Source organism: Engraulis encrasicolus, chromosome 4 (assembly GCF_034702125.1).
Source record: "Engraulis encrasicolus isolate BLACKSEA-1 chromosome 4, IST_EnEncr_1.0, whole genome shotgun sequence".
Lineage (NCBI taxonomy): Eukaryota > Metazoa > Chordata > Actinopteri > Clupeiformes > Engraulidae > Engraulis > Engraulis encrasicolus.
This window is the reverse complement of record NC_085860.1, coordinates 47,581,901-47,607,700: the sequence shown is the minus strand read 5'-3', so window position 1 is coordinate 47,607,700 and position 25,800 is coordinate 47,581,901. Positions and strand designations below refer to the sequence as shown.

Here is a 25,800-nt window from a genome sequence, read left to right as displayed (position 1 = left end):
CACCACACGCCTCACCCGGAAAGCACTGATGATCATCAAAGACACAAGCCACCCTGCACACAAACTGTTCAGCCTCCTGCCCTCTGGAAAGAGGTACAGGCGCCTCCGTTCCCGTACCACCAGGCTGGCGAGCAGCACAATGCACCAAGCGATCAAGATGCTGAACACTCAACCCACTCTCCCTCCAATGTTAGCCTCTAGCCAGCAAGGCCACTGACAACCGACAAAACAAATACTGTCTATGTCCTTACCTAGATTAGTCTATGTCTGTATGGGAAAGCAAGAAATGTAATTTCAAATTCTTTGTATGACCAGTGCATGTAAAGAAATTGACAATAAACCTACTTGACTTGACTTGACATCATAAAACATATCCCATGAAATGAGTCTTGGCATAAAATAAATAAATTTAAAAAAAACCTCACTTGAAGGAACTTTTTGCGCCTTTTCATTGTATAATATTAAGCACACGATAGGAGAACCCATTCCAGAGGTTATTGGTTTTCATTCGTTTTTCAGATCATACTTCACTCTTCATGACAGCAGCTGGGTCAACTTTAGTCTGCCATTTTGAGTTTGTTTGTTTAGAGAAAGCCACTTTACTGTGTCCTAAACTGACTGAGGTTAACTTGGCCGATACATCTACAGTGCTCGTCAATGCCAACAGTAGGCAAATTACTCAGGCTGCACGTAGGATAATGTTACAGTTTGGCGACTTGGACGTTATTGGACGCTAATGTTATAACTTAGCTACAGCAAATAAACTAAATCTACAAAGACGACTCTTTAACTGCACGACTCAACATTACACTCAGTCATCCCACTCCTGTCTTTGATATGATATGATACTAACAGGACTAATTACTTTATTGCATTTTTATGGAGTTTATTAGCACATTGTCAGAGAGTGATAACTGACCACCCAAGTTGTAAATAGATAACATTAAATTAGCCTACAATATGAGGCCCTTTATAAAATGAGTTTTTCCAAATTACTTTTCCCACTGGCAAGGCTGCATCTCATCTGATAATATGGAGAGGCATTTGAGATAAGCGGCGTGTGTGTGTGTGTGTGTGTGTGTGTGTGTGCGTGCGTGCGTGCGCTTACATGTGCGTGCATCTACACTTCACCATTAACATACATGTGCGTGCATCTTAAACTCACCTTTAATATGATCAGACTTCTCAGACCAGGGCTGTGAGGTTGTGTGTATGGGTGTGCATGTGAATGGTTTGTATGTGCAAGCAAGTGTGTATACCTGCTCCTCATATGAAAAATACAGTAACGGCTCTAAGAGTTTGTGTGTGTGTGTTTGTGAGAATCTTTGAGAGAGTGTTAGTGTGTTTGCTTTTAACTGGCCTTGGACATAAAATAGGGATCCCTCCCAAGCCAGTATCCTGAAAGTGATGTGCACATACAAATATGTGTTCTTTCTGTATAAAAGGGTCTGCTAAATGAATGACAATATAATGTCATGTAATGCAATGTAATGTAATATAATGTGTGCCCCCCTCCTCTGATATGGGTATGCCTCTAGGCCAGTACTATAGGGGTGATGCAGTCTGGTGTGTCCGTGTGTCCGCGTGCGTGCCCCCGTTCACCTGATATGGGTATGCCTCCGAGGCCAGTACTGAGGGGTTGATTCTGTGTGTGTGTGTGTGTGTGTGTGTGTGTGTGCGTGTCCTTGCTCACCTGATATGGGTATGCCTCCCAGGCCGGTACTGAGGGGTTGATTCTGTGTGTGTGTGTGTGCGTGCGTGCGTGCGCGCCTGCGTGTGTACTGAGGGCTTGATTCTGTGTGTGTGTGTGCGCGCGCACGCCTGTGTGTGTGTGTGTGTGTGTGCGCGCGCGCCTGTGTGTGTGCGCGCGCGCCTGCGTGTGTGTGTGTGTGTGTGTGTGTGTGTGTGAGTGTGAGCGCGCGTCCTTGCTCACCTGATATGGGTATGCCTCCCAGGCCGGTACTGAGGGGTTGATTCTGTGTGTGTGCGCGCCTGTGTGTGTGCGCGCGCGCCTGCGCGTGTGTGTGTGTGTGTGTGTGTGTGTGTGTGTGTGCGCGCGTGCGTCCTTGCTCACCTGATATGGGTATGCCTCCCAGGCCGGTACTGTGGGGTTGATTCTGTGTGTGTGCGCGTGTGTGTGTGCGCGCCTGCGTGTGTGTGTGTGTGTGTGTGTGCGTGCGCCTGCGTGTGTGTGTGCGCACGCGCGTCCTTGCTCACCTGATATGGGTATGCCTCCGAGGCCAGTACTGTGGGGTTGATTCTGTGTGTGTGTGTGCGCGTGTGTGTGTGTGCGTGCGTCGTTGCTCACCTGATATGGGTATGCCTCCCAGGCCGGTACTGAGGGGTTGATTCTGTGTGTGTGTGTGTGTGTGTGCGCGCGCGCCTGCGTGTGTGTGTGTGCGCGTCCTTGCTCACCTGATATGGGTATGCCTCCCAGGCCGGTACTGAGGGGTTGATTCTGTGTGTGTGTGTGTGTGTGTGTGTGTGTGTGCGCGTCCTTGCTCACCTGATATGGGTATGCCTCCCAGGCCGGTACTGTGGGGTTGATTCTGTGTGTGTGCGCTTGTGTGTGTGCGCGTCCTTGCTCACCTGATATGGGTATGCCTCCCAGGCCGGTACTGTGGGGTTGATTCTGTGTGTGTGCGCGTGTGTGTGTGCGCGTCCTTGCTCACCTGATATGGGTATGCCTCCCAGGCCGGTACTGTGGGGTTGATTCTGTGTGTGTGCGCGTGTGTGTGTGTGCGCGCGTCCTTGCTCACCTGATATGGGTATGCCTCCCAGGCCGGTACTGTGGGGTTGATTCTGTGTGTGTGTGTGTGTGTGTGTGTGTGTGCGCGTCCTTGCTCACCTGATATGGGTATGCCTCCCAGGCCAGTACTGTGGGGTTGATTCTGTGTGTGTGCGCGCGCCTGCGTGTGTGTGTGTGTGTGCGTGCGTCCTTGCTCACCTGATATGGGTATGCCTCCCAGGCCGGTACTGTGGGGTTGATTCTGTGTGTGTGCGCGTGTGTGTGTGCGCGTCCTTGCTCACCTGATATGGGTATGCCTCCCAGGCCGGTACTGTGGGGTTGATTCTGTGTGCGTGTGTGTGCGTGTGTGTGTGTGTGCGTCCTTGCTCACCTGATATGGGTATGCCTCCCAGGCCGGTACTGTGGGGGTGGTGGTGTGGGTGGTGATCCTGCATGGGCAAGTTCAAGTCCAAGAAGCTGCTGTGCATTGCAGCCGCGGCGGCCGCTGTGTGGTTCAAGTGCGCCAGGTTATTGCGTGTGGAGGAGGAGGATGCTGCCACAGCGGCCGCCGGCCCGGCCCCTATCCAGGGATGGCGGGCAGCGGGACTCTGGAGGGGGGGCATGGGGCCCAGGTGGCCGTTGAGGGGCGCGCGCTGCTGGTGGTGGTTCAGCAGGCCGAACCTCTGGGCCAGGCTGGAGCGGTAGAGGTGGGCGTGGTGTGCGTGGTTGTGGAGGGCGCCGGGGGAGAGTGCGGAGGAGGAGGAGAGGAGGGAGGAGGAGGAGGAGAGGGAGAGGGAAGAGGGGGAGGAGAGGGAGAGGGAGAGGGAGGAGGGCGGCTCCTGCACCGACAGCTCCTTCTCGATGAGGTCGGCCAGGGCCTTGCGCGTCACGTCGAAGGGGTCGAAGCCCAGGTCGTCGTCCTGCTGCTGCTGCTTGGCCGACGAGCCGAAGCCAAACGCCGCCTGCCAGTCTGTTGATGACGATACCGGGATGGTGTCTGAGGAGGAGAGAGAAGAGCAGAGTTAGAACCAATGGTGTCTGAGGAGGAGAGAGAAGAGCAGAGTTAGAACCAATGGTGTCTGAGGAGGAGAGAGAAGAGCAGAGTTAGAACCAATGGTGTCTGAGGAGGAGAGAGAAGACCAGAGTTAGAACCAAGGAGCTTTGACACAGAAAGAGATAACTGGACGAAAACACTTTATGACAACACAGAGATCGTGCCAGGGAGGAGAGAGAACAGCAGAGATATAACCATGACCCTGGGCAGAAAATACATGACATCCACACCGGGATGGTGTCTGGGTGAGAAATGGACAGACCAGTGGATATATGCAGGAACCAAAGAGTCTTGACATGGAGAGCGATTACCAACCAGAAAACAGGAAGTTAAAATCAAAGACTCTTGAATTAAGTAGAAAAGAAATAATTAAGTCTTATATTGCACTTTAATAAAGGACAACCTGTCCAAACATTGTGTCAATACCATGTTTCGTAGCTTTCAGCCGAGTGCAGACCTTTATCATTTATTTTCTGTTTAATCTTTTTGGTACAGCACCTGACTAAGCTTGTGTGATGTGCACACGTTCTCTCTTGTTAGAATATAGGAGGGAATGATTAAGAAAGAGAAGTGGATGTGCACAACTATACATGTATAATTAAAACCAGGTTTGTTCATGCCTTTAGTGTATGTGGTTCATTTGGCATTTCAGAATGAGCCTTGTCTCCACTCCGTGGACTGTAACTGCACTACACTGGCTTGGGAGGAGAGGCCTGAGGTCATCTCTCCGTTTCTGCTTCTAATCGGCAGGGCATCCAACACCAATTGTGTCTGTGACAAATGAGGCCTGTCAGGCTGTACTGTACACAGACAGGTGGACAGGCTCTCCCTTAAAGGGGTATGCCACTATTTTGGGGCTTACTAGTGGTGTCAACAATGATCGATTCGGCGATCCGAATCGATCCGGGGCATGGACGATCCAGATCCAGATCCGGCAAGTTCCAGAATCAATCCGGCAATTTTTTTAAGTTTCAATTACTTCCATGGATATTTCGGGAGCAAATGAATGTTAAATTAAATAAAAACACTTCAAAACATTGCAAGACTGATACAGACTGATACAGAAAACAGCCAATTAATTGTTGCTCAGTATCTGACTACTTGTATTTCCTCATCATGGCTGAACATTTGCTTTGCGTTCAGTAGAAATGTAATGCATTGCAATGCATTGTAGAATTGAATCGAATTGGATCTAATAGAATCGAATCGAATCGGATCTACTACCTCCCGAATCGTGATCGAATCGGATCGTGAGGGCAGTGCCGATCCACACCACTAGGGCTTAATACAGTTAAAATCGTTGGCTGGGGTTTATAAAGGTGGTAAAGTGTCTTAATTTTCATGTAAGCCGTTGTCTTGTTTTAAGACAAGTTAAAAGAGGGAGCATGTCGCTAAGCTAGTGAAAGTCAATGGATCCGTGTAGCATGCTACAATGCTACACGGATCCATTGACTTTCAGTAGCTTAGCGACATATTCCTTCTTTTAATTCGTCTTAAAGCAAGACAACGCTTAACATGAAAAATAAGACACTTTACCACCTTTATAAACCCTGGCCAACGATTTTAACTGTAGTAAGCCCCAAAATAGTGGCATACCCCTTTAATAATTAAGTGCTGGAAAATAATACTGGTAATTGGATCAAGGAAAAGTGACCGTAACCTCTAAAAGTATTTTTTACATTTTACTTAAAATGTCCAAGGTTGAAACGTTTTGGTAGAAATGGCGCCATCTCCAGAGCCCATCTTCTAAAGCCTCATGTCAGTCTTGGAACACGTCATTTGAAGTAAAACAATAGAAATATAAATGTGTTTTTATTTTTTTTCTCTTTGGGCAGTTGGACTGCATGACACTGCTGCTGGGTCAAAGACGTCCAAAATGGCATTGTCATTCAGTATAACGGATACCTTCTGCTGACTGTAACTGTAAAAAACATGACTTTTTATTTTATTTTTTTCCAGTGAATTCATGAAAGCCTCGGATGTCATCCATTCACTTGAAACTATTTAAAAATCATGTTTTTGTACCGTTACAGTCAGCAGAAGGTATCCGTTACACTGAATGACAATGCCATTTTGGACGTCTTTGACCCTGCTTTACAGTGATTCACACACAGTTGACTGAAATCAGCCAGACGATGGCACTCCTCTGAACTACAGTGCTTTGCATGTTTGCCACGTCAGCTTTCACTTCATTCAAAGTGAACACTTTCACAGAACATGCAAATAGTCCAAATGGGTTGTGTGCAGGTTTTTTTTATAGCTTGAGTGACGAAATGAAGCGAAGATTCTGAGTGGCTTTCAGTGATGGATAGGAACTCTATATCAGCAAAAAAGAAAACTGTGAAAGCAGTTGGAGGTGTCACCCCTACCAGAATGCATCTCGAGCCCCACCCCACGTAGACCTAGTAGGGAAGTAGTGAAATCTCAATGTCTTTCTCGAAGCAGTGTCCATGAAACCACCAAGGTTTTTTTTTTAAGATGTTTTCCAAGATTTTAAGCTTTTCGCAGACAGGACAGTTTGTGAGTGTGAAAGGAAATGAGTGGAACAGAGAGATGCGGGAGGATCAGGAAATGACCTCAGACCATAATCGAACCCTGATCCATGGTTTAACAGCACAAGTGCCTTAGCCGCTTGAGCCAAGGCAGAGGCCAACCACCAATGGCTTTTGGGGGCACATAAAACATAGACGCACGTACGCACGTACGCAGGCACGCACACACAGACACAGACACAGACACGCACCTGAGGCGAAGAGACTGTGTGGCTCGGGGGTCATGGGCCAGTCGGCGCCCCCCTGTGGGGAGCAGGGCCCCGAGGGCAGGCTGCTGGGCAGGGGGTTGGGGTGCCGGAAGTTGCTGTTGTCTGAGAAGAGCGAGCGTGACTCTGCCGCCGCCCCCTCGAAGGGCGAGCGCGCCGTCAGGTCCGAGACGCTGATGGGCACCACCAGGCTGGGCTTGGTGAGGCCGGGCGGAGGGGAGGGAGAGTCACTGTTGGGGAGCTGACCAGACAAGGAACACGGAAAGAAAGACACACATCAGGTAAGAAACAGCCATAATACTCAAATATGTTTTTATTAATTAAATGTATTGATTAAATGATCAAGATCCCACACTATACCTGTGGCATAATGTCTCCGTTCTCTATGATACTGGGCTCTGGAGGTTTGTCAAGTGGACTGCAAAAGAGGAGGGTGGTTAGTTTTACAACTGAACCAACAAACAACTCACTGTAAAATAAAACTAATAGTGAAAATATGTCAAAGGAATTCCATTGTTTTGATAGTATGTTGATATTGTACAGCGATTCGCCTTATTTTGAAAAGTGCCATGTAAAGAACCATTCATCATTATTTTTACATTGTAACTGTCATGGCATTACCATCATTATCACCATTATCAGTAGCAGTGGCAGACTTAACAATAGTAATAATAGTGATGTATGATATAATAGTAACATTGTTATACTTGTATACACCACTCTAAATTAAATTAAATATAATTAAATATAATATAATATAATTAAATTAACACCAGCCAACCGGCCAAATACTGGTGAAATTTCAGTATGGCTGGTAGAAAAGACCAACTTTTGGACAGTGATGAAAAAAGTTGATTTAGAGCCCTGTTTGTGTATACCTGGAGGGGCCTAGTGCTGAGGGGAAAGGCAAGATGTCGGCGCCCGTGTCTGGACACAGCTCCTCTGCATCTGGCCCGTCCGGGGTCATGTGATCCGAGTCGGAGCCGCAATCTAGCACAGGGGGCGTCTTGCGGTGCTCTGAGGGTAAGCCGTTGACCGCTTTGCCACAGCCTTGCAGCAGTGGCCAGCCGTCTTTATTGGTGCTACCAGGTCTGTAATTCAGCAGAAAAATGGTAGTCAGGAAACAAAACCCGACATCTCAAATCACAAAAAACATACATCTCAAATCATACACTAAAATCTAGCATTAACGCAGAATGCTGAGGCAATACAAACCTCTTATTCTTTTTCGAATGCAACACTGCAATGCCTAGAGTGCAGCGTTGCCACACTCCCAAACTATGTGGTACAGCAACACATTTACATGATATACACACGGTCAGAGAAAATACATGGGAACATTTATCCAATTAATGGCTTGTATGTTTACACCCATCAGTATGTATTGTATCTGAGCAACAATGCAACTTTGGATTGATGGAATGAGCAACACAAAAGGCTAGAACAGTTTAGACCAGTGTTTCTCAAACTTTTTCAGACCGTGGACCACTTTGTCCCCCCTCCAAAATGTTCAGGGACCATCTGTCAACTGAATTTACAGTTGACGGGTGCTAATTTGACACTGCTAATTTCGATGCAGATCACTCTCTTTTTATACACATTACAAGCCTGTCGTCTTATTGTGGTGAAAATAAGATTTCAGCTATGCTTATCTTTGTATCTAATGATACAATTGTAGCCTACTGCTAGCTCATCTTGGAAAAGTAGAAATCCCCTCGCGGACCACCTGAGCTGTCGAGGACCACCAGTAGTCCCCGGACCACACTTTGAGAATGACTGGTTTAGACAACAGCGAGGACAACTAGCAGTGCTGGAAGCGGTACGATTCTGAGGAGCCTCACCTTTGGGAGGTGCTGGATTTTCCTTTCGTCTTTTCACTGCCACATGTTGACGGTTGTAGGAAAGTAGGATTCATTTTATATAGGTCTTGGAGTAATTTTTGTTCATATTCTTGATGCTTCCCTGCCTAAAATAAACACACAAATAAACAGTAGATACGGATTTAGTTTTTCAGACACTTAAGTACAAAATAAGTCTTTGTTTAAGAGGAAAATACAATGAAATAAAATACAATGCTATTTACAAAGAATAGATGATGGGTAGACATCCTGAGTGTAATGTGGGTTTTAATAATGACATTTTACATTTATAGCGCTGTAAATTAAATGAGTAAAAAGTTTAGAAAAATGAATTAAGTTTTTGAAATGTTTGTCCACTTTACCTGCATTTCTTCTTTTGTAAAACTAGCTGCTTCATCCCCCAGTTCATGTAAATACATACAGTCTGGTTTGGGACACTGCATACTCTTGAGGAAATAACTGCAGTATTTTGTTGTACCTAAGGAAGCCTGGAAGACCAGAAAACATGCAATATACATTATGCCACTGGACAAAAACAAAAAAACACGATAGACACATTATAAAGTACTCCCAACACAGCACAATTCACACGTTGATGAGGAACTTCAAGTAAAAAGTAAAAAGCTTAATCATAGTTCAAACGTGTCGTTGTTGTTAATCCCCTTTATTTATCATATACCTTAATGAGCACATCATCTTCACATTTGAACTGAATATAAACTCCATAAAAACTAAGAAAGATGATGGTCTCTTCTCACCTTTAAAGTCCTACCGTCCACAACCACATTGTTAACGCACTGTATTGCTCTCAGGGCATCCTCTGAGCGGAGGTAGGTGACATACGCACTGGCACTCGGACCCTGGGGACAACACAAGGACATTTATATTCCATCTCAGGGGTCTGGGTGTTATTCCGGAGTGCAGGGCTAATTAGATACTTGCCTGGTTATGGTTACTCAACGCAAGTAGAAATTCTGCTACAGAAGAGGTTTTTAAAAGTAGAAAATGTTAGAAGAATGAACCAATACGACCTGCTCTATTGGGAGAGCTACCACTTGGATCAGAATTAATTTAGCTGGACTTCTCACAAAACAAACTTTTCTGGAACCATCCCTTGGTCATCTTGTAGAATACAGATAACAAAATGTCTGACACTTTTACCCATTAAGACTGGGAAATGTCTGTGCAACAAAAACCTTTACGAACAGCTTCAGCATCTATGCATATTTACCTTTAACGACACTGAAAATTCTGTTAATTTTTAAGACTTGTAGGTTGGGTAATGGGTTAAAGAGCACATTAGTATGTATTGAGAAAAAATAAAGCAAGTTAGTTGATCCTTTCCATACTTGTGAATCTGTATATGGTTTGACTTAGGCCCCTTAAAAAGCGCATTGGGACAAAGGCATAACGCTTTTGTTGCAAAAAACAGACATCACTCCTTTCTCACCTGTGAACCTGCATATGATGTGCTGTTGTTGATGACCACTTTATGGATTTTTCCGAACTTCCCAAAGTACTCTGGTCTTTTGAGAACCTGCAGAGTGGGTTAGCATATTGATTAGCATGTGTAATGTTTACAACATGGAATCACCAAGACACAGCATGTCAAATGCAGTCAGTGTTTTCACAAAAACTGCCTTCAGTTAGGGTGGCTGGTTAATTCATAGTGGAATGGCATACCATAATACATTTAGCGGAGCACTTAAAAGCAGTCTCTGTCTTCTATACAGGATGGAATCGGACCTGTCCATTACTGCTGCTGTAACGCATCAAGTGCAAGGGGTGCCCCTTTTTGTTATATTGAAGTTATCATTTGAAGCAGCACCCTCAAAATAATTATCAATTAGCATTGTAATAACCCATGGCATAGCAAATTCACAAGTGCTGCACATGCACCCTAGTATAGTCTATTGCAGTGGTTCCCAACCTATGGGTCGGGACCCAACCTACGGGTCGCCAAAGATCCACAGTGGGTCGCGAAGCCCTCTTGATTTTAAGGGGTTTTATTTTAATACCATATATAGCCCATGTTGAATAAATGACAAAGCATTAAAACTAATGCATAGAAGCAACAAAATGTAAGTAATACATTAAACATTTATTATATATTTGACCAAAGACAAATTGAGTAATAAAATTATAACTAATGAGTTTTCGCAGGAAACAGAGTATCAGAGTATCATCCTCTCGGTTGGGTCACCAACGTTTACAATGGTGAAAATATGGGTCCCTGAAGAAAAAGGTTGGGAACCACTGGTCTATTGTATGTATAGTCTGGGCTTGCACCATATGCAAAGTCACTGTGCGAAGCACATCGCAATGACTCGCCAGACTCAAAACAAGACAGAACTTTGTAATTGGAGGACAGAACCAGGCCATGTTCCATATAGCCCAGCTACCATTATCCCCTATAATGCAAGGTTAAACCAAGCCGCCAGGTAATTTTTTTTTTTCCCCCCCGGTAGAGTTTGGTGTAATTTATAAGACTACCTCATCCAAATCACTTGCCATTTAAATGAGTTTGGAAATATCAATAAAAAAATATATTTTTTAATAAAAATAAATCGTAACGTTACTGTAAAGAAAGTGACTTGCTTTGAAGACAGTGCTGATGTTACACTAGCACCTCTGGAGTGAAGGCAATGTAAACAGTATGACTAATAAGGATGGCACCACATTTGACAGATAGTCGCCACAGTCTCCATAACTGTGTTAATTGCTTCTTGAATATATAAGGCAAGATATTTTCCTCAGCAGCTCTAGTTGCTTGCCGTTAGTGCGGTTTCTCTGTGAAGAGACTGGCAGCCAACTGTGATATAGTAAGTATTAATCATTTGCTGTCACTTGGGGTAGGCCTGAAATTCAAAGCACTTCCAGATGAGGACAAGCAATAAACACATGTGATATAGTCCACTGAATTTCTAAAATTTCGAAAGCATGTGTATAAAAATAAAGAAACAGTTGAAAGAAACAAAGCCAATCCCTTTACAACTTAAGATCAGAGCTTCGTCAAGGGCAACAGAATCAACTGTATGGACTAAAAATGCATGCTATAACCAAACTAGCTAGAAATAACCTATCCATAATCGTAGCCATCCATAAAGATAGCAGATGCCCCCCTTACGGCCATGATTGCTTGAAATGTATGTAACTCCCACCCGATATACACATCACACACAAAGCACACCACACGGTTATTTGATTGGTTATCAGACCATCTAATTTCTAATTTCCGTTCCGCAAACTCCAATTCACCTCCCTCCGCAAATTCACCCCACCTTCGCCCTACAAGGCGAAAATTTCACCTCCATTCAAAATCAACGAGAGTGAAGCAAAGTTTCTCTGTGAGGAAACGAGCAAGGACAATCCTCACCTCCGGGTCTGCGAGTCTTTGTGAGAGGCCGACCACGAAGACCAGGTTCCTCTGGACCACGCGCACGCTGGCCAGGTGCTTGCGGTTCTCCGTCACCTTCTGCTTCTTCTCGTTCTGCTTCTGCTTCTTCTCGTTCTTTATCCTCTGGATCTCCTCCTGTGAGAGGGGCTTGTAGACCGCCGGGTCCTCTGGGTAGGGCTATCAGGAAATGGGTGGATGGATAAGATGTGTTGGTAGATCAAAATCAATCGATCAATCAATCAAGCAATATTATTTATATAGCACATCATCATACTTAATCGTCATTCAATGTGCTTGAAAAAAAGAAAGAAAGAATTATTGAAACAGAATGTAAATAAATAAGACTATAGTGCATATCAACCCTGCAACTTCATTTAAGTTCAAAGTTTGTAATTTCTTTTTATAAAGTGTTTACTATAGAGGATATGCAAGGTTATTACTACTTTCTCTTTAAAACACCAGGTAATAGAAGTATAACATGACCCATTCATGAGAGATAGTTCTCCTCAATGTACAAAGAATTAGTTACACAGGGTGGGAGAAGGTGGTGGGGTGCTGCTGAGCCAAAAAGGGACTTGCATGGCCATGGGACCCGAGTTCGAGTCAGGTCATGTCCCAACTATGCCTCATCTATTTCCTATTCTCTGCCCGTCACACTCACAACTGTCATGTCAGCAACAAAGACACAAAATACCATTAAAAAATAGAAAAAATAAATTATATAAAACCACAATAATTCTAAAATACATTTAAATGACCCGAGAAGCCATGAAACAGTTACTTTATTTGATAGGCATTGTAAAGTTACAATCATCTAAGGTTGTGCATGCCCATGAATGTATGACATATTCAGGTGAATATGTCTTATCTAATGCTCATGTTAATGTGGTTTCAGCTGAAATGCTTAATACATTCTTGCAATTCCAGGTCCACTTAGGGGAAACGAAAAACAGTCATTCCTCTCTGGTGTAAAAACAATATATCAAAACATGCAGGAATTAGGATAGTAGGCCTTTAAGTAATTAAGAGATGGATTTACTACTGATTACATCTGGGTACTTCCCCACAAGATTCAAAACACGGTATTAACTTGAAGATGAATCAACATTACTTTGAAGTCATTGCATCCATGTAAAGCTCTGGAATATCCCTGTGAGAAATACAGTATTCGCATCAACACCTTGCCCCATGTCACTCTACTAGTCTAGTCTCTCTTCACTTCCCATACAGTCCTGTAGTAGAGTATACCCAACAGGGTGTCCCCCTGGATATTTTGTTAAGGTGGCCACCTTGACATCATACCGGTACATCTACCATCACCTTGACAAGGCCCATTGAAAAGATTAAGATTTTATGTTGTGAAGGTAAGCTCTAAGGCGGCTTCTGTGACGGAGGTCATCTTGCACCTGTTTGTCCCCCTCGGGGCTGCAAACCTTCGACCTCGTCAACTACATCGGTTTGAAAATGGGAGGCACATTACGATACCGCTGGACTAAAGGACTAGTCCCTCAGCCCAACGGCATCAACACTGTATGAGGCTTTGGGAGGGAGGTTTACTAACGTTCCACGCCAACTCTGCGAGTTAGCCTCTGTTATGCCCCGTGTACATCGAAGGCGAACTAAGCGACCTGCACGGCGGAAGTCATTGTTTCTCTATGGAGGGAAGGCGAATAAAGCTACCAGAGCGAATTCTGCAGGAGCGAAGCTTCTTGAGCGACCAGGGCGAATTTTGACGATTAAACTCAAGCTAATCTTAAGCGAATTCGCTATGACGCGGTTCGGCGAAAACCAATTGGAACTTTCATATCGAGGAATGTCCCAGGCTGTCAAGACAAAGCCGTTATGTGATTAGCTGAATCAAACATGTCAGTGCAGCGTCCAGAGCGAATAAATCAAATTCATGGCGAAACTTCTTCAACCACCTCAGCTACCTGGGTCGCGTTGGTAGCGCTTGATGTACACGGGGCATTACAATTCACCAAAAAAAAAAGCCTACTATTAGGGGTTCTAATATATTTCACATGAAACTGCACAACACAGCCTTTCCAGTGACAATAGTGATTGGTCTCTGATACCACTTCAGCCCCCCTCCCCCCCCCTCATCATACTACCTTGACTTACAAAAAATCTTCCATAAATTATCCAAGTTGGCTTTTGAGAAAAAGGGGGACCTCTTGTTTACTCTGCCGTCAATATCACATTCTAATCTATTAATTATTGCATCAAGTATGACAGCAGAGGGAGACGAGCTCCTGCAGCCTCCTTGCTGAGGAAGCTGAGCATCTTCATTAGGTTCTTGTCCTAGAGAACTGGGGTCACCTGAAATGTTTGCACTTTTGCAAATAGTACAGCAGGCTGAGACCCTAAAGAACCCAATTCTTGAGGGGTACCGTGACTTAGTGGGCCAAGGAACCATGCCACACATCTGTGGATCAGAGTTCAAATCAGGGTCATTTCCCAATCTTTCCACGTTCTGTATCTCCCAAACTGCTTTCCAGTCACTCTCTGTCTCACCGTCCTATTAATAAAACCATGAATGCCACAAAAACAAAGCATTTTGTGTATGGGAATCTCATCTTTTTAGTTTTTATAGCACACATGCAAAGACTCAGGTCAGTCTCTTGCTCAGAGCCCAAAGTTACCTTTCTGCAAGCAGGACAGAGGCCGTTCTCGTCTGTGCGGATGCGGTGCCAGCAGAAGCGGCAGATCTGGTAGCCGCAGGTGCAGGGGAAGAAGTTGACATCGTCTATCTCCAGCGGCTCCATGCACAGGGGGCACTCCATGGGGTCCTCCTTCACATCAGGGCTGCGAGACATCCTGATTGCACAGTGGTGGTCACTGATGGCTCTCTCTCAATGGTATAATGCCGTGAGCAATGGCAAGGGTTTGAAAGGCTGAGCTTGAATGCAAAGTAAAACACAAAAACAAGTCTGTCACTCAACACCTGACAGCTACTGGTGTTGCCCATGGCACGAAAGGGGGCAAAACGCAAAGATTTTAAATAATTTGTGGCATTTCACTTACTCCGTTCGATTTGTTATTAATTAATAACTCCCTGATGATGTTTCTGATATGGTGGGCAGTTATTACTATCAGTAAAATGCATGTGTTTGGTGACATCACTATGATTCCCCTTATGTGCATCTCCATGCAAGATGAGCCTGTTTATGATCACATATATCACAACTGGGCACCAGCAAGTAAACGTATATTGTTAGCATGGTAAACTCCATTCAAAAACACATTATTGGATGACTCAAAATGACAGGTGCGTGATTGACCTGCATCATACAGAAGCTGCAGAAAGGTGACACACTAAATCTGCTTACAATCACAGAGCAACCGTTGCCTACAGCTCAAGCTAAAAATGACACTTTGCATGACTTGCCAATGTAGTGCAATGTGAACAGTTTATACACAAAGGATGACAACATTGCACACGACGGTTGTATTATCAAAACACCGATTGCTTTATGTAAATAATTGCATCCTCGAATTTCCAGTGCATGCATCAATAATACCATGTATATTGCTTGGAATTGCTGCACAACGAGAGCAATAATTCATACATGCTTAATTCCTTGATGTCGATTGTGGCGAAATAATGTCACAGAAACAACCCAAGAGAACATACCACAATCCCCCTCGCAATAACAGTAATGTTAGCTGGATAGCAAGATAGGTTAGCCACACGCTAGCTAGTAGACGCCACTGACAGTTAAGTATTGTCATGCAAGCCACCGATTATATAAATAACATATATTTCCAGTTTAACAACAACAAGGCAACAGTGTCTGATGCACATGTGTACATAAACCAGTGAATATCTGCATTGTCGCGAGCATCACGCACCTAGCTTGCCCAGGTCAGCGACTGATCTAAAATTGGTGAAGCTCATGACGCGTTAACACGAAGCTAGCCACTGTTAGCGGGCTTGGCGAGTGCAACTACAGTAAAGACAGTCCACATACTATACCAGATTGCAGTCAGTGGTTTCCCATACGGAAAAACAATGTTGTTGCAAGGTTCGACTGCTTAACTCACAATCAGTTGGCAACACAACAAATGTGTCAAAAGCCGGTTAAGAGCGTAGGCTAATGATATGTTAGCTTGGGCAACTGACGTATGGCAGCGGTCTTCGCAGGATAAGGTTAGCTAACATGCTAACTTTGCCCATACAGCTAGCAAACACAATCCTACAAGGCATATTAAAGTCATTTCGAGAGCTTTGTAAATGACATACATTGTACCATGCGCGTGGGTAAATTACTAATCGTGTTGGGACCATAAACGACAATCCCATGGAATAAAAACAGCCTTTTCCTCACCGCTTACAATTACGCGGCCTATGCCGACGCCTGGGACTCTCCCACTGACGTTAATCTCAACATTGGCGGATAGGCTTCAGTCAACCTTTAGCTACTCCATAAAGTCAGATCTATGTTGTAAATGCACGCATTTAGAAAGTCGATGGGAAAATGGGTCCTACTATAATCCATCCCAATGGCCATGCTGATCAATAGTTTACAGATACCGTACTCACTCTGATTGCAAGGATTGCACTCCAAACAATATTCACACCAATTTAGGCGGAAATTGCTGAACAGTTAAGTGTCAGATGTGTGTACGAAGCGCGGTGGAATTCGTCTCCAGTTACTTTAACACCTACCTAAGCAGTTCACGTTGCAGGTTTCTCAGAGATGTGTTCAACTAAATATCTCTAAGTTAGGTAGCTTGCTGGCTAGGTTACTTCTTTAGGTAGCTAGATGCTTCTTGCCACCATCTTACATTGAAATGAGGAGGGGGAAACTAGTACACACTTGTGATACACTGAGGTTGCGCAAACATCTCTCCGGCTATTCTGCTAGCTAAAACATGTACGTTACCTTTAGAGACAGCAGAATGCACAACACGTCAGTTACTGACAGAGCCAAGGGTAGTAAGCGTAATAGTTTTACTGCTTACTGATCTAAGTTTTGGAGGGACTTTTTAAAAACCTAGAAAGATTGTAGACAAACGTACGAGCCATAACGTCTTGATGACGTAAGCATTCGTGCCTACGGGAAATGTAGTTTTTACATAATCAACAACAGCATCTCCCTCCAGGCCTGCAAACCTGTGATTGGATTTAAATTAAATCTTACAGATGCACCGTGTAATATTTTAGTTGTTTATTTAAAGAACTCATGCTGCTCATTCACAAATGTTACCTTTTTCATGAATACTATCAAATGTAAGTAGGCCTATTCATCCAAAGTCTGCAACAAACTTCTGCTGATGTTTTACCAGTCTGTCATGGCTAGTCCTCTCCTATGCTATTGCCTGCTGGGGTGGTACTATGAAAAGGGATGCTGGATGCCTAGACAGACTGGTGAATAAAGCTGGGTCTGTGGGCATGGAACTGGAGGCTCTCAGCTCAACAGCCGAAAAGAGGACCCTGGGCAGACTGGACTCCACACTTGACAATGACAGTCACCCCCTGCACCCGTTTCTAGCCAGTCAGAGGAGTCTGTAAAGCTACAGATTTCGTGCCATCCCCTGCCGGACAGACAGACTGCGGAAGTCCTTTGTCCCCATGGGCCATTCAACTCTTCAACACCACACAGAAGAATAAGAAGGATACACTGGATGAGATCATCATTGGTGACTGGACTGCATGAACCAACCACCACCCCCCTCCACCCCCATTCACGCACGCGAGGATGCACACGCGCGCGCGCACACACACACACACACACACACAGACAACACAACGTACATACACCCATCTACACTCCCACCTTTTGGATTGCTTTCTCTGAAGAAGAATTGCACGTCACACCCCACCCACCATCCCTATGGCACAAGCTCCAGCACTACCTTGCACTACCTTACTGCACTGAGTGTTGCCTAACAACAGAACAGTACCAGAAAAGTCACTTTACACACTATACCATAACTCCTCATACCCTGGGATAGCCGCTCTGTAATACTTTGGACATTTGAACTGCACTGAGACTCTTTACATAGGACAATAACCCAGGACAATCACCTTAACTGTGTGTGTGTGTGTGTGTGTGTGTGTGTGTGTGTGTGTGTGTGTGTGTGTGTGTGTGTGTGTGTGTGTGTGTGTGTGTGTGTGTGTGTGTGTGTGTGAACTGATGGAAGGCTAAAGGCTGTTGTCCTAAATATGGGCTATGTTTACTACAGTGTGATAACGTGTAGTAGGTGTGTGTGTGTGTGTGTGTGTGTGTGTGTGTGTGTGTGTGTGTGCGTGCGAGAGCAAGAGAGAGAGTGTGGGTGTGGGTGTGTGTATGTTAACTGATGTAAGGCATTTTTTGCTATACTCAGATTTTGCTATATGTTTACTGCAAGTGCAATAATGTGTATAAGGTCTTTGTTTATGTCTTGTATTTATGTATCTATATAAGCTGACACCTTCATTTCCCTCGGGATTAATACAAGTACTCTACTCTACTCATTATGACTGGGAAAATTGCGCTTTTCATACATGAAAAGGGGGATCTTCTCCACTGTCCGCCATTTTGAATTTCCAGAAATAGACATTTTTAGCTGCAAAACTTATTTTCTGTGGTCATACTAATACAACTACTACTAATAACTACTGATTTATCAGTTAGTCAATATTCATAAAGCTCACTATTCATGAAGCTCAAATTTGGCAATAGGCAGTTCATTTTCAATGAGCAGCATAGTTGCAATAGCCTACCTACTCTGGCCACAATCTTACACAGTGCACCTCATAGAGGTAGAACATTAGACTAGAGGTGACCCCGCCCCCCTTTTCACAGCAATCTGTGGCGGCCATTAGCCTCATTCGATTTTCCATCAACGCCTGCATGCGCATGCAGACAGCAATGCCCTCTGGATTAAAATGCTGCATGATGGTTAGATTTCCTGTCCAACTTCAAAATTTCGGTCATGTTGCGTCAACGAGGTGACATGTCACATGGTGTCAAACTATCGCGGGATGAATCCGACTGCAGTCGGATCTTACGACCCCTGCAGTTGCTTATCCCCGTCAATAGGCCCATACGACTTTGTTGCTGTCGACCAACGTTGACGGAAGCACGTGAGCGAGAACTTGTTGTCACGATGTGGGTGTTATTAAATACAGCGCATTTACAGTCGGCCACAAATATGAACGAGACGATGAGCTCGCACCGATTTGCTCTACTAACACACCACGTGTGAGGAGTGGGGGGACAGGCAGTGAGGAGGAGCTGAAGTGAGGACCTGCGCAAACTTGTGTAGAGGTGTGAGACAAGACCCATATACACACGTGAGTGAGTTGTTGACCAACCAGTTAATGGGCGCGTGACCTCGGAGGCAGTCCGCAGACGAGCGTTGAAGGGGATAAGCAACTGCAGAGGTTGCAAGATCTGACTGCAGCCGCATTCATCCCGCGATAATTTGACACCATGTGACATGTCACCTCGTCAACGCAACATCGACGAAATTTCGAAGTTTGACAGGAAATCTAACCGTCATGCAGTATTTTCATCCAGAGTGCATTGCTGTCTACATGCGCATGTATGCGTTGATGAGAAATCGAATGCACTTAATGTTCGTCTGCAGACCGCCTCCGAGGTCACGCTCCAATGAATTGGTTGGTCAACAACTCACTCACGTGTGCATATGAGTCTTGTCTCACACCCCAACACAAGTTTGCACTGCTCCCCACTTCAGCTCCTCCTCTCCACCTGTCCCCCCACTCCTCACACGTGGTGTGTTAGTAGATCAAACTGGTCCGAGCTCATCGTCTCGTGCTTATTTGTGGCCGACTTTAAATGCGCTGTATTTAATACCACCCAAATCGTGACAAGTTCTCGCTCGCGTGCCTTCCCAACATGGACGCTTGCAACAAACTCGTCTGCACCTATTATCTGTAGGTAGACCAGAGAAATGGAAATCAATGGAGAAGGAGGCTCTCCTCTCACCTCTGTCAAAAATGGCTTAAGAATGTGAAAGTATCCATCAACACACTATACAAGGACAATAGTTGAAGTGTGTCGCTCAATATGTACATAATATATATAATTTGATTTTTACATGTATTTTATCGACTCATATGATTTAAGTAGATATTTAGCCTGACATTTCAAATCTGGTCTTTGATTAATGTCTTACTTCATATTAAAAGTTTTAGTCCATTTTTGACAGGGGTGGGCGTGTTCTCCATTGACTTGCATTGACTGAAAGTGACTACCTACAGAAGATGAGAGGCGCCATGGTGCCATATCCCAGTGCTGTCACAAATTGCCATGTCACCACTAGTATGTTCTACCTCTATGGTGCACCTTTAAAGAGGATCCATAAAGAGCAACGAATCATCTACTCCCTTATGGAAAAGCACAATTAATAACTGCCTCTCACTAACAGAATTCTCTGAATTGAGATTGAAATTGAAGAGTTGCTCTTTGTCATTTCCTGTTCAGATTAAATTTCACAGCAGTGTTCTACAATAGAATAGAATAGAATAGAATAGAATAGAATAGAATAGAATACAACAGGATAAAAAGCCTCTATTGTCACTATACAAATACGAGGTGACCTACTAGCCTATATATTTTTTTATACACCCACTTCCTCTTGGTTGTCCAGTCAATGAGGTAACATTACTATTTAGCTATTTTAAAGCAACATTAATAGGCCTCATTCTCTTACTCATTCAGAACCAGAGAGACAGGGTTGTACCTCTGAACTTGCTTAGTGCGGTCACCCACTGGGGGCAGCATAGTGAATATCGAAGTGCCTCTAACACTGTTACATGTTGATGAAATGTCTTTGGAAACATAACGTATGAAGAAAACTTTGGTCATTATTATTACACTGTGTGTATTTCCTTATTTTTGTCTCTATATTCAGGGTGGAGCAATGCTGCTAAGTTGAAGTACAGATACTTTTCTGAACATAGACAATTTTCCAGAAAAGGTGTTGTTAGTGTTTGTGTGTCCAGCTTTCTCCAACGCTACTTTTCTTTTGTTCTTCGTCTCTGCTTATTTTCCCACTCTCATTTCTAACTTCGATGTCTTCCTTTTTCATTCACGTTCTCATCAAGTCTCCTGTCATTTCCAGCAGATGCTCCATCTTTCATCCTTGTTCCTTTATTTTTTTATGCTCTGCCTCCTTTCTCAGCGTCTCCACCTCCATAGTCCTAATCTCTGCTATCACTCTGTCTACTCTCTCCATTGCTCTTTTATTATCCTCTCTATCATGCTCTCTCCCAGCCCAGTCTCTGAATATCTGAGCCTCCCTCCATCTTCTTTTGTCCATCCTTCTTGAACAGTCTTTGACGTTCTCTTGGATCTGGTCGTGTAGGCTATAGCTTGGAACGCTTCAATAGGTTTTGATGAGCAATGCATTTTAGTGTTTATTTATCCAATTCACCACTTACTGCATAGTTCTGTCATTTTTAAGATTTGCATCAGACTTAGGCTGTAGCGAACAAAGATCAGTCAACTAAGCCCACAAGGTCAAATTAAAAATGTGACTGATTTTGACTATTTGCAAATGTGGTTTGAGCATGTGTGTAATATTTGAATGGCAGTAAAATCAAGTCTTAGACATATTGTAAGTGATGCAAGTCTGTATTGGTTTCCAAAATACAGCAACCATGGACAAGACCGTGTTTCTGTTGCTTCTTTTAGGTAAGTGGATAAGTGCAATGAACATATCTATTAATGCAGTTTTCCTCTTTGTAATTTTTCTGCTAATTTTGAGAGGTTGATGTTAAGTGTATGCTGATGAGTTGACCCAGTGTAAATTGAAGAGAGATTTGTGGTACAATTATAGTCAGATAAAATATTGAACAAATAGTAACTCAGACTTGAGAAGTCAAAATCTGTAATATGGACAACCACTTCTCAGTTTGTATTGTTGGGACTTATAGCAATCAGTCACACATGTCCTGCACAGAATTCCATTCATACAAATTATTCATTTGGAAAAGGAATTAATTTGGGAATGATGTACAAGGAATTTTGTAGTTTGAAAGCATTTTTTTTTTATTTTACTATAATAAGTCATGCACATAGACAACCAGCTACATGTCCTTATATACAAGGTCATCATGTTTTTTTAATGAAATAACACCTGATGTTGCACATGAATAATTAAAAATAATACAATAATATACTAGAAGAAATAGAAAGTTAATGAAATGGTCAGTCAAAGGGTGCACCTGAATCTGAGTGAACCTGATGCACCCTCTTTTAAAAAAAGGCATAAACCACATGCCTTTACAATCACCTAATACCATTTAGAATGCCTTTTGTAAAATAAGTGTGTCATGTTTGGTATTCAAACCTAGCATCTGGAGAAAATAGCGCACATATATTTTACATTTACGCATCACCAAAAATACATATTCTGTTTATCAAGGCAGGTGTCATTAGAACTGTATCATTGGTGTGGATTAATGCACAGGGGCCCTAGATCCCAAGTGGGCAGGACAAACTGAAACTTCACCTACACACAGGGGCGCCGCTAAAAATGTTGGGCCCCATGAAAGATTCAAATTTTGGGCCCCCAAAATGACAAATTATGTTATCGGCATCCTTCCAGGGGCCCTGTCAGTGCTGCCGGGCCCTTAGAATCTGTACCACCTTTCCCCCCCTCGCGGCACCCGTGCCCACACACACTTCTTCAATGTGTCTGACATATTACACAAGTTAGTGTAGTGTAGATGTGTCAGGGGAAAGGGTGCTTCTTATTTTTTCAATAAAAGCTATTATTATCTACTGTAAGTGTATGCACGTTTTTCCCCTTAGACTAGATTTTAAACTACTAAAATTATTAGATTAGGCATCAATGCCAAACATGACAGTTATTTTATAAAGGCATCCTAGATGGCATTGGGTGATCAAGGGGGGTATGGCTTACGGTATGTATTATTTTTAGGGCTGGGACTCGATTAAAATTTTGAATCTAATTAATCTATAGGCTTTGAAATTAATTAATCAAATTAATCACATTTTAATCTCATTAAAATATCTGACTTGTAAACAGTGAAAAGTATTTTTTTTTCACATGGATTTTGAATAATGACAATAAATAAGCTTAATCTAAAAATATTGTTCATTTTTAAAAGAAGAGAGAACTCATCTCAATTTCAGCAGACTGTTCACCATGAGGCAAATGCTGCCCTCCACAGTGGTCTAATCCAGAACTACTATATTATAGTGTGATTAAAATGAGTTATTTTTTAATCGCGTTATTTTTGTCTGATTAATTAATCGAAATGAATGCATTAATGTCCCAGCCCTAATTATTTTAAAGAAAAAGATCAAGAATGCATTATGGTGAACTATTATGTTCTTTACCTAATTACTTCATTACTATTACTTGTTGTTAATGTGAATGATTTGTGTACAAACATGGGTTTAATTGTAGGACTATATCAAACATGATGTGTGTGCATATAAGGAAATGTAACTGGTTTTCTCTGGGTATGGGTATGTTCTATGGGTATATAATGTCATTTACTGTAATAAAATGCTCATGGGTGACAGAATGGCAGATTCTTAACCCATTTTAGTCTGATGCTGTGTATACGTTGTTTGACCTATGGCGCCTTTAGCAACATATACACTGCAGGCTCTTGAGATTTGAGTTTTGTTTATCAAATGTCAGTGTGTTAGAGCTGAATGAGCACATTCTGCAAGATGAAGGTCCTAGCTTTTCATGGCAAATTATTTCATGTTTCCATGTGCTTCGGAGGCTGAGGTATTTAGGTTTTAATAGGCAGAGGGCAACTTTTCCCAAAAAGGGCTTAAGCATTCAGCAGGTGTTTTTGCAGGTGCCTTAGACTTAAATGGGTTAAACTACACCACCTAAACTAGCAACATAAACATTGCATTCACAGCCTACTTTAAACCTCAACCCTATGTTCCACTAAGTTCTACTAGACTATAACATTTGGATACCAGGAAAAAAGGTATATGCTTTGTAAAAAAAAGTGCCTTTTTATTTGATCACCAGACTTACAAGGCTGACCACAGTATATTGCTATTATGCTTTTCAAAACAGGCCTCTCTAGGACCTACACAGACATGGCGTTTCAATACCAGTATGTCAACCACTTGAAAACATGGAGAGAAGCTCAAGAGTATTGCCGATGGGCTCATGAAGATCTGGTCACGATCACTTTAGACAACAGAGTGGCCATAGAGAGTCTCCTGGAGTCTGTAGATCCACAACCCAAGGGGAAGGTGTGGATTGGTCTGATAAGGGGCGAAAATAGAGTGCTGCACTGGTCAGACAATCAACCAGCCACATACACGTACTGGTGGAAAAGCCCAACTCCTGAGCCATTTTCATGTATTTGCAAATGTATCAGTGGTTACTGGTGTGAAGATGATTGTTATTACTCATATCCATTCATTTGTTTTGACGGTGAGTATATATTTTTTAAACAACAAAAGCTCTTCACAGATTTTATTTAAAAAGCTGCTGTAAATGTGCAGTATCTAGGATTGTAGCCAAAGTAGGTATTGCAACTATACTGCCATTGCAACTGTACTGCCTATTGCCGTATTTGATCTTTTCATGAATATATACTAAGTAATTAAGTAATATTTACTAAGATGGCCAAAGTACAATAAGGTTTGCAGCTAAAAGTGTCTATTTCTGGACATTCAAACTTGTGGACATGGAGAAGATCCACCTTTTAATGTATGAAAAGTGAAATTTTCCCAGTCATAATGAATATTTAAAATTTGATGGTGGTGGCACGTATTTGTGAAAAAGGTAACATTTGTGAATGAGCAGCATGAATTCTGGAGAGAAACTGCTCAAATTACATACTGTCCCTTTAAATATGTAATGTAATGTCATGATGCCATTTGATTCCATTATCATTTTGGTTTTAATACTTCTGTTACACCAGAGAACCAAGGCAGGTACATCATCGTAAATGACCGAAAGCCATGGGACCAAGCCCTGCTTTATTGCAGGCAAAACCACACAGACCTAGCCTCTATTATGGACTCGAGCACGAACACGGAAATCAACAACCAATTGGGTGATGACGTGGGGAATCATTTCTGGATTGGCCTCACAGCGGATATATTTGAGTGGTCAAATGGTAGCCAAGATCCCTTCAGGAACTGGACAACACCACCGGCAAACTATGACAGTTGGGAGAACTGTGTTGCAGTTGACCTGAACAATGGGAACCTATGGGATGACTTGAGCTGTGACTTAAATCTACCATTCATCTGTCAAGGGGGTAGGCCAGTGGTCATGGCATTCACTTGTTTTGCAATGTCAATGGCAATGTCTTTGGAAGTCTGTTTAACAAGCCGGTGTATAAAGATGATATCGTACAGTTTTTTCCCCATACATTCCTTGCATTTTGCCTCCCCATTGCTGATCCCATCTTTCATGTAAATATAATGTAATATAATAAATATAAATAAAGGTGTAAGTCTTCATTTACCAGTCATACACTAAGTCTATATTTTCTTTTATAGCTGCAAAACGGCAACATGTCCATCTGAAGATTATCTCCACAAACCAGATGGCTTTGAATGAAAACTCAGTGGCTCTTCTGGAGCAGGTCAGTTCCTCCTCATGGTGTCCCGCATATGAGAAAATGCTGTTTTACTTTTCATTTATATTCAAGCATGTCATATTGAGTAACAATTAAGTATCACCAATTAATATACACGTAAACTAGTAAACTATCTGCACAAGACTATCACCTCAAGATATAAGATGGAAGAGTTGCTACTGTTTTTTTTTAATTATTATTTTCAGATCAAGACCAGACTGATTGAAAGTGGGATTCCTCCGGACATCAGACTGCAGTGGAAGAGTAACGGCAGTGTTTTTCATCCCGAAACGTAATCTCCTCCACTCTGTCTGTGCTGTTGATAGTACTGCTGTAAAATAGTTGTGACAGGACTCATCTTCCAGACAGCTTGGTCAGGTCATAAAAGTTTGTGGACAAAGATTGTGGCCCACAATCTTGTGTCCCTCCTCCTGGAAAAACAAAATCCA

At 43.0% G+C, this 25,800-nt stretch overlaps 1 protein-coding gene across 3 annotated transcripts in view; it reads right to left on the bottom strand.

Moving 5' to 3' along the window:
• The window catches only part of cnot4a (CCR4-NOT transcription complex, subunit 4a), a 29,770-nt gene extending 13,009 nt beyond the window's left edge, over positions 1–16,761 (bottom strand). The window contains exons 1-11 of one of the 3 annotated variants that reach the window (XM_063197556.1): positions 16,683–16,761; positions 14,439–14,695; positions 11,776–11,973; positions 9,850–9,936; positions 9,158–9,259; positions 8,762–8,887; positions 8,382–8,506; positions 7,419–7,631; positions 6,901–6,958; positions 6,526–6,781; positions 3,120–3,725 (exon numbers count right to left, since the gene is read on the bottom strand). In XM_063197556.1, the coding sequence (XP_063053626.1) occupies positions 3,120–3,725; positions 6,526–6,781; positions 6,901–6,958; positions 7,419–7,631; positions 8,382–8,506; positions 8,762–8,887; positions 9,158–9,259; positions 9,850–9,936; positions 11,776–11,973; positions 14,439–14,612 (1,945 nt within the window). In that variant the 5' untranslated portion in view covers positions 14,613–14,695; positions 16,683–16,761. Of the gene's footprint in view, positions 1–3,119; positions 3,726–6,525; positions 6,782–6,900; positions 6,959–7,418; positions 7,632–8,381; positions 8,507–8,761; positions 8,888–9,157; positions 9,260–9,849; positions 9,937–11,775; positions 11,974–14,438; positions 14,696–14,820; positions 15,524–16,465; positions 16,586–16,682 lie in introns of those variants that run through there. The other 2 variants (XM_063197555.1, XM_063197557.1) reach the window with 2 other exon arrangements.
• Positions 16,762–25,800: the final 9,039 nt, after the last annotated feature.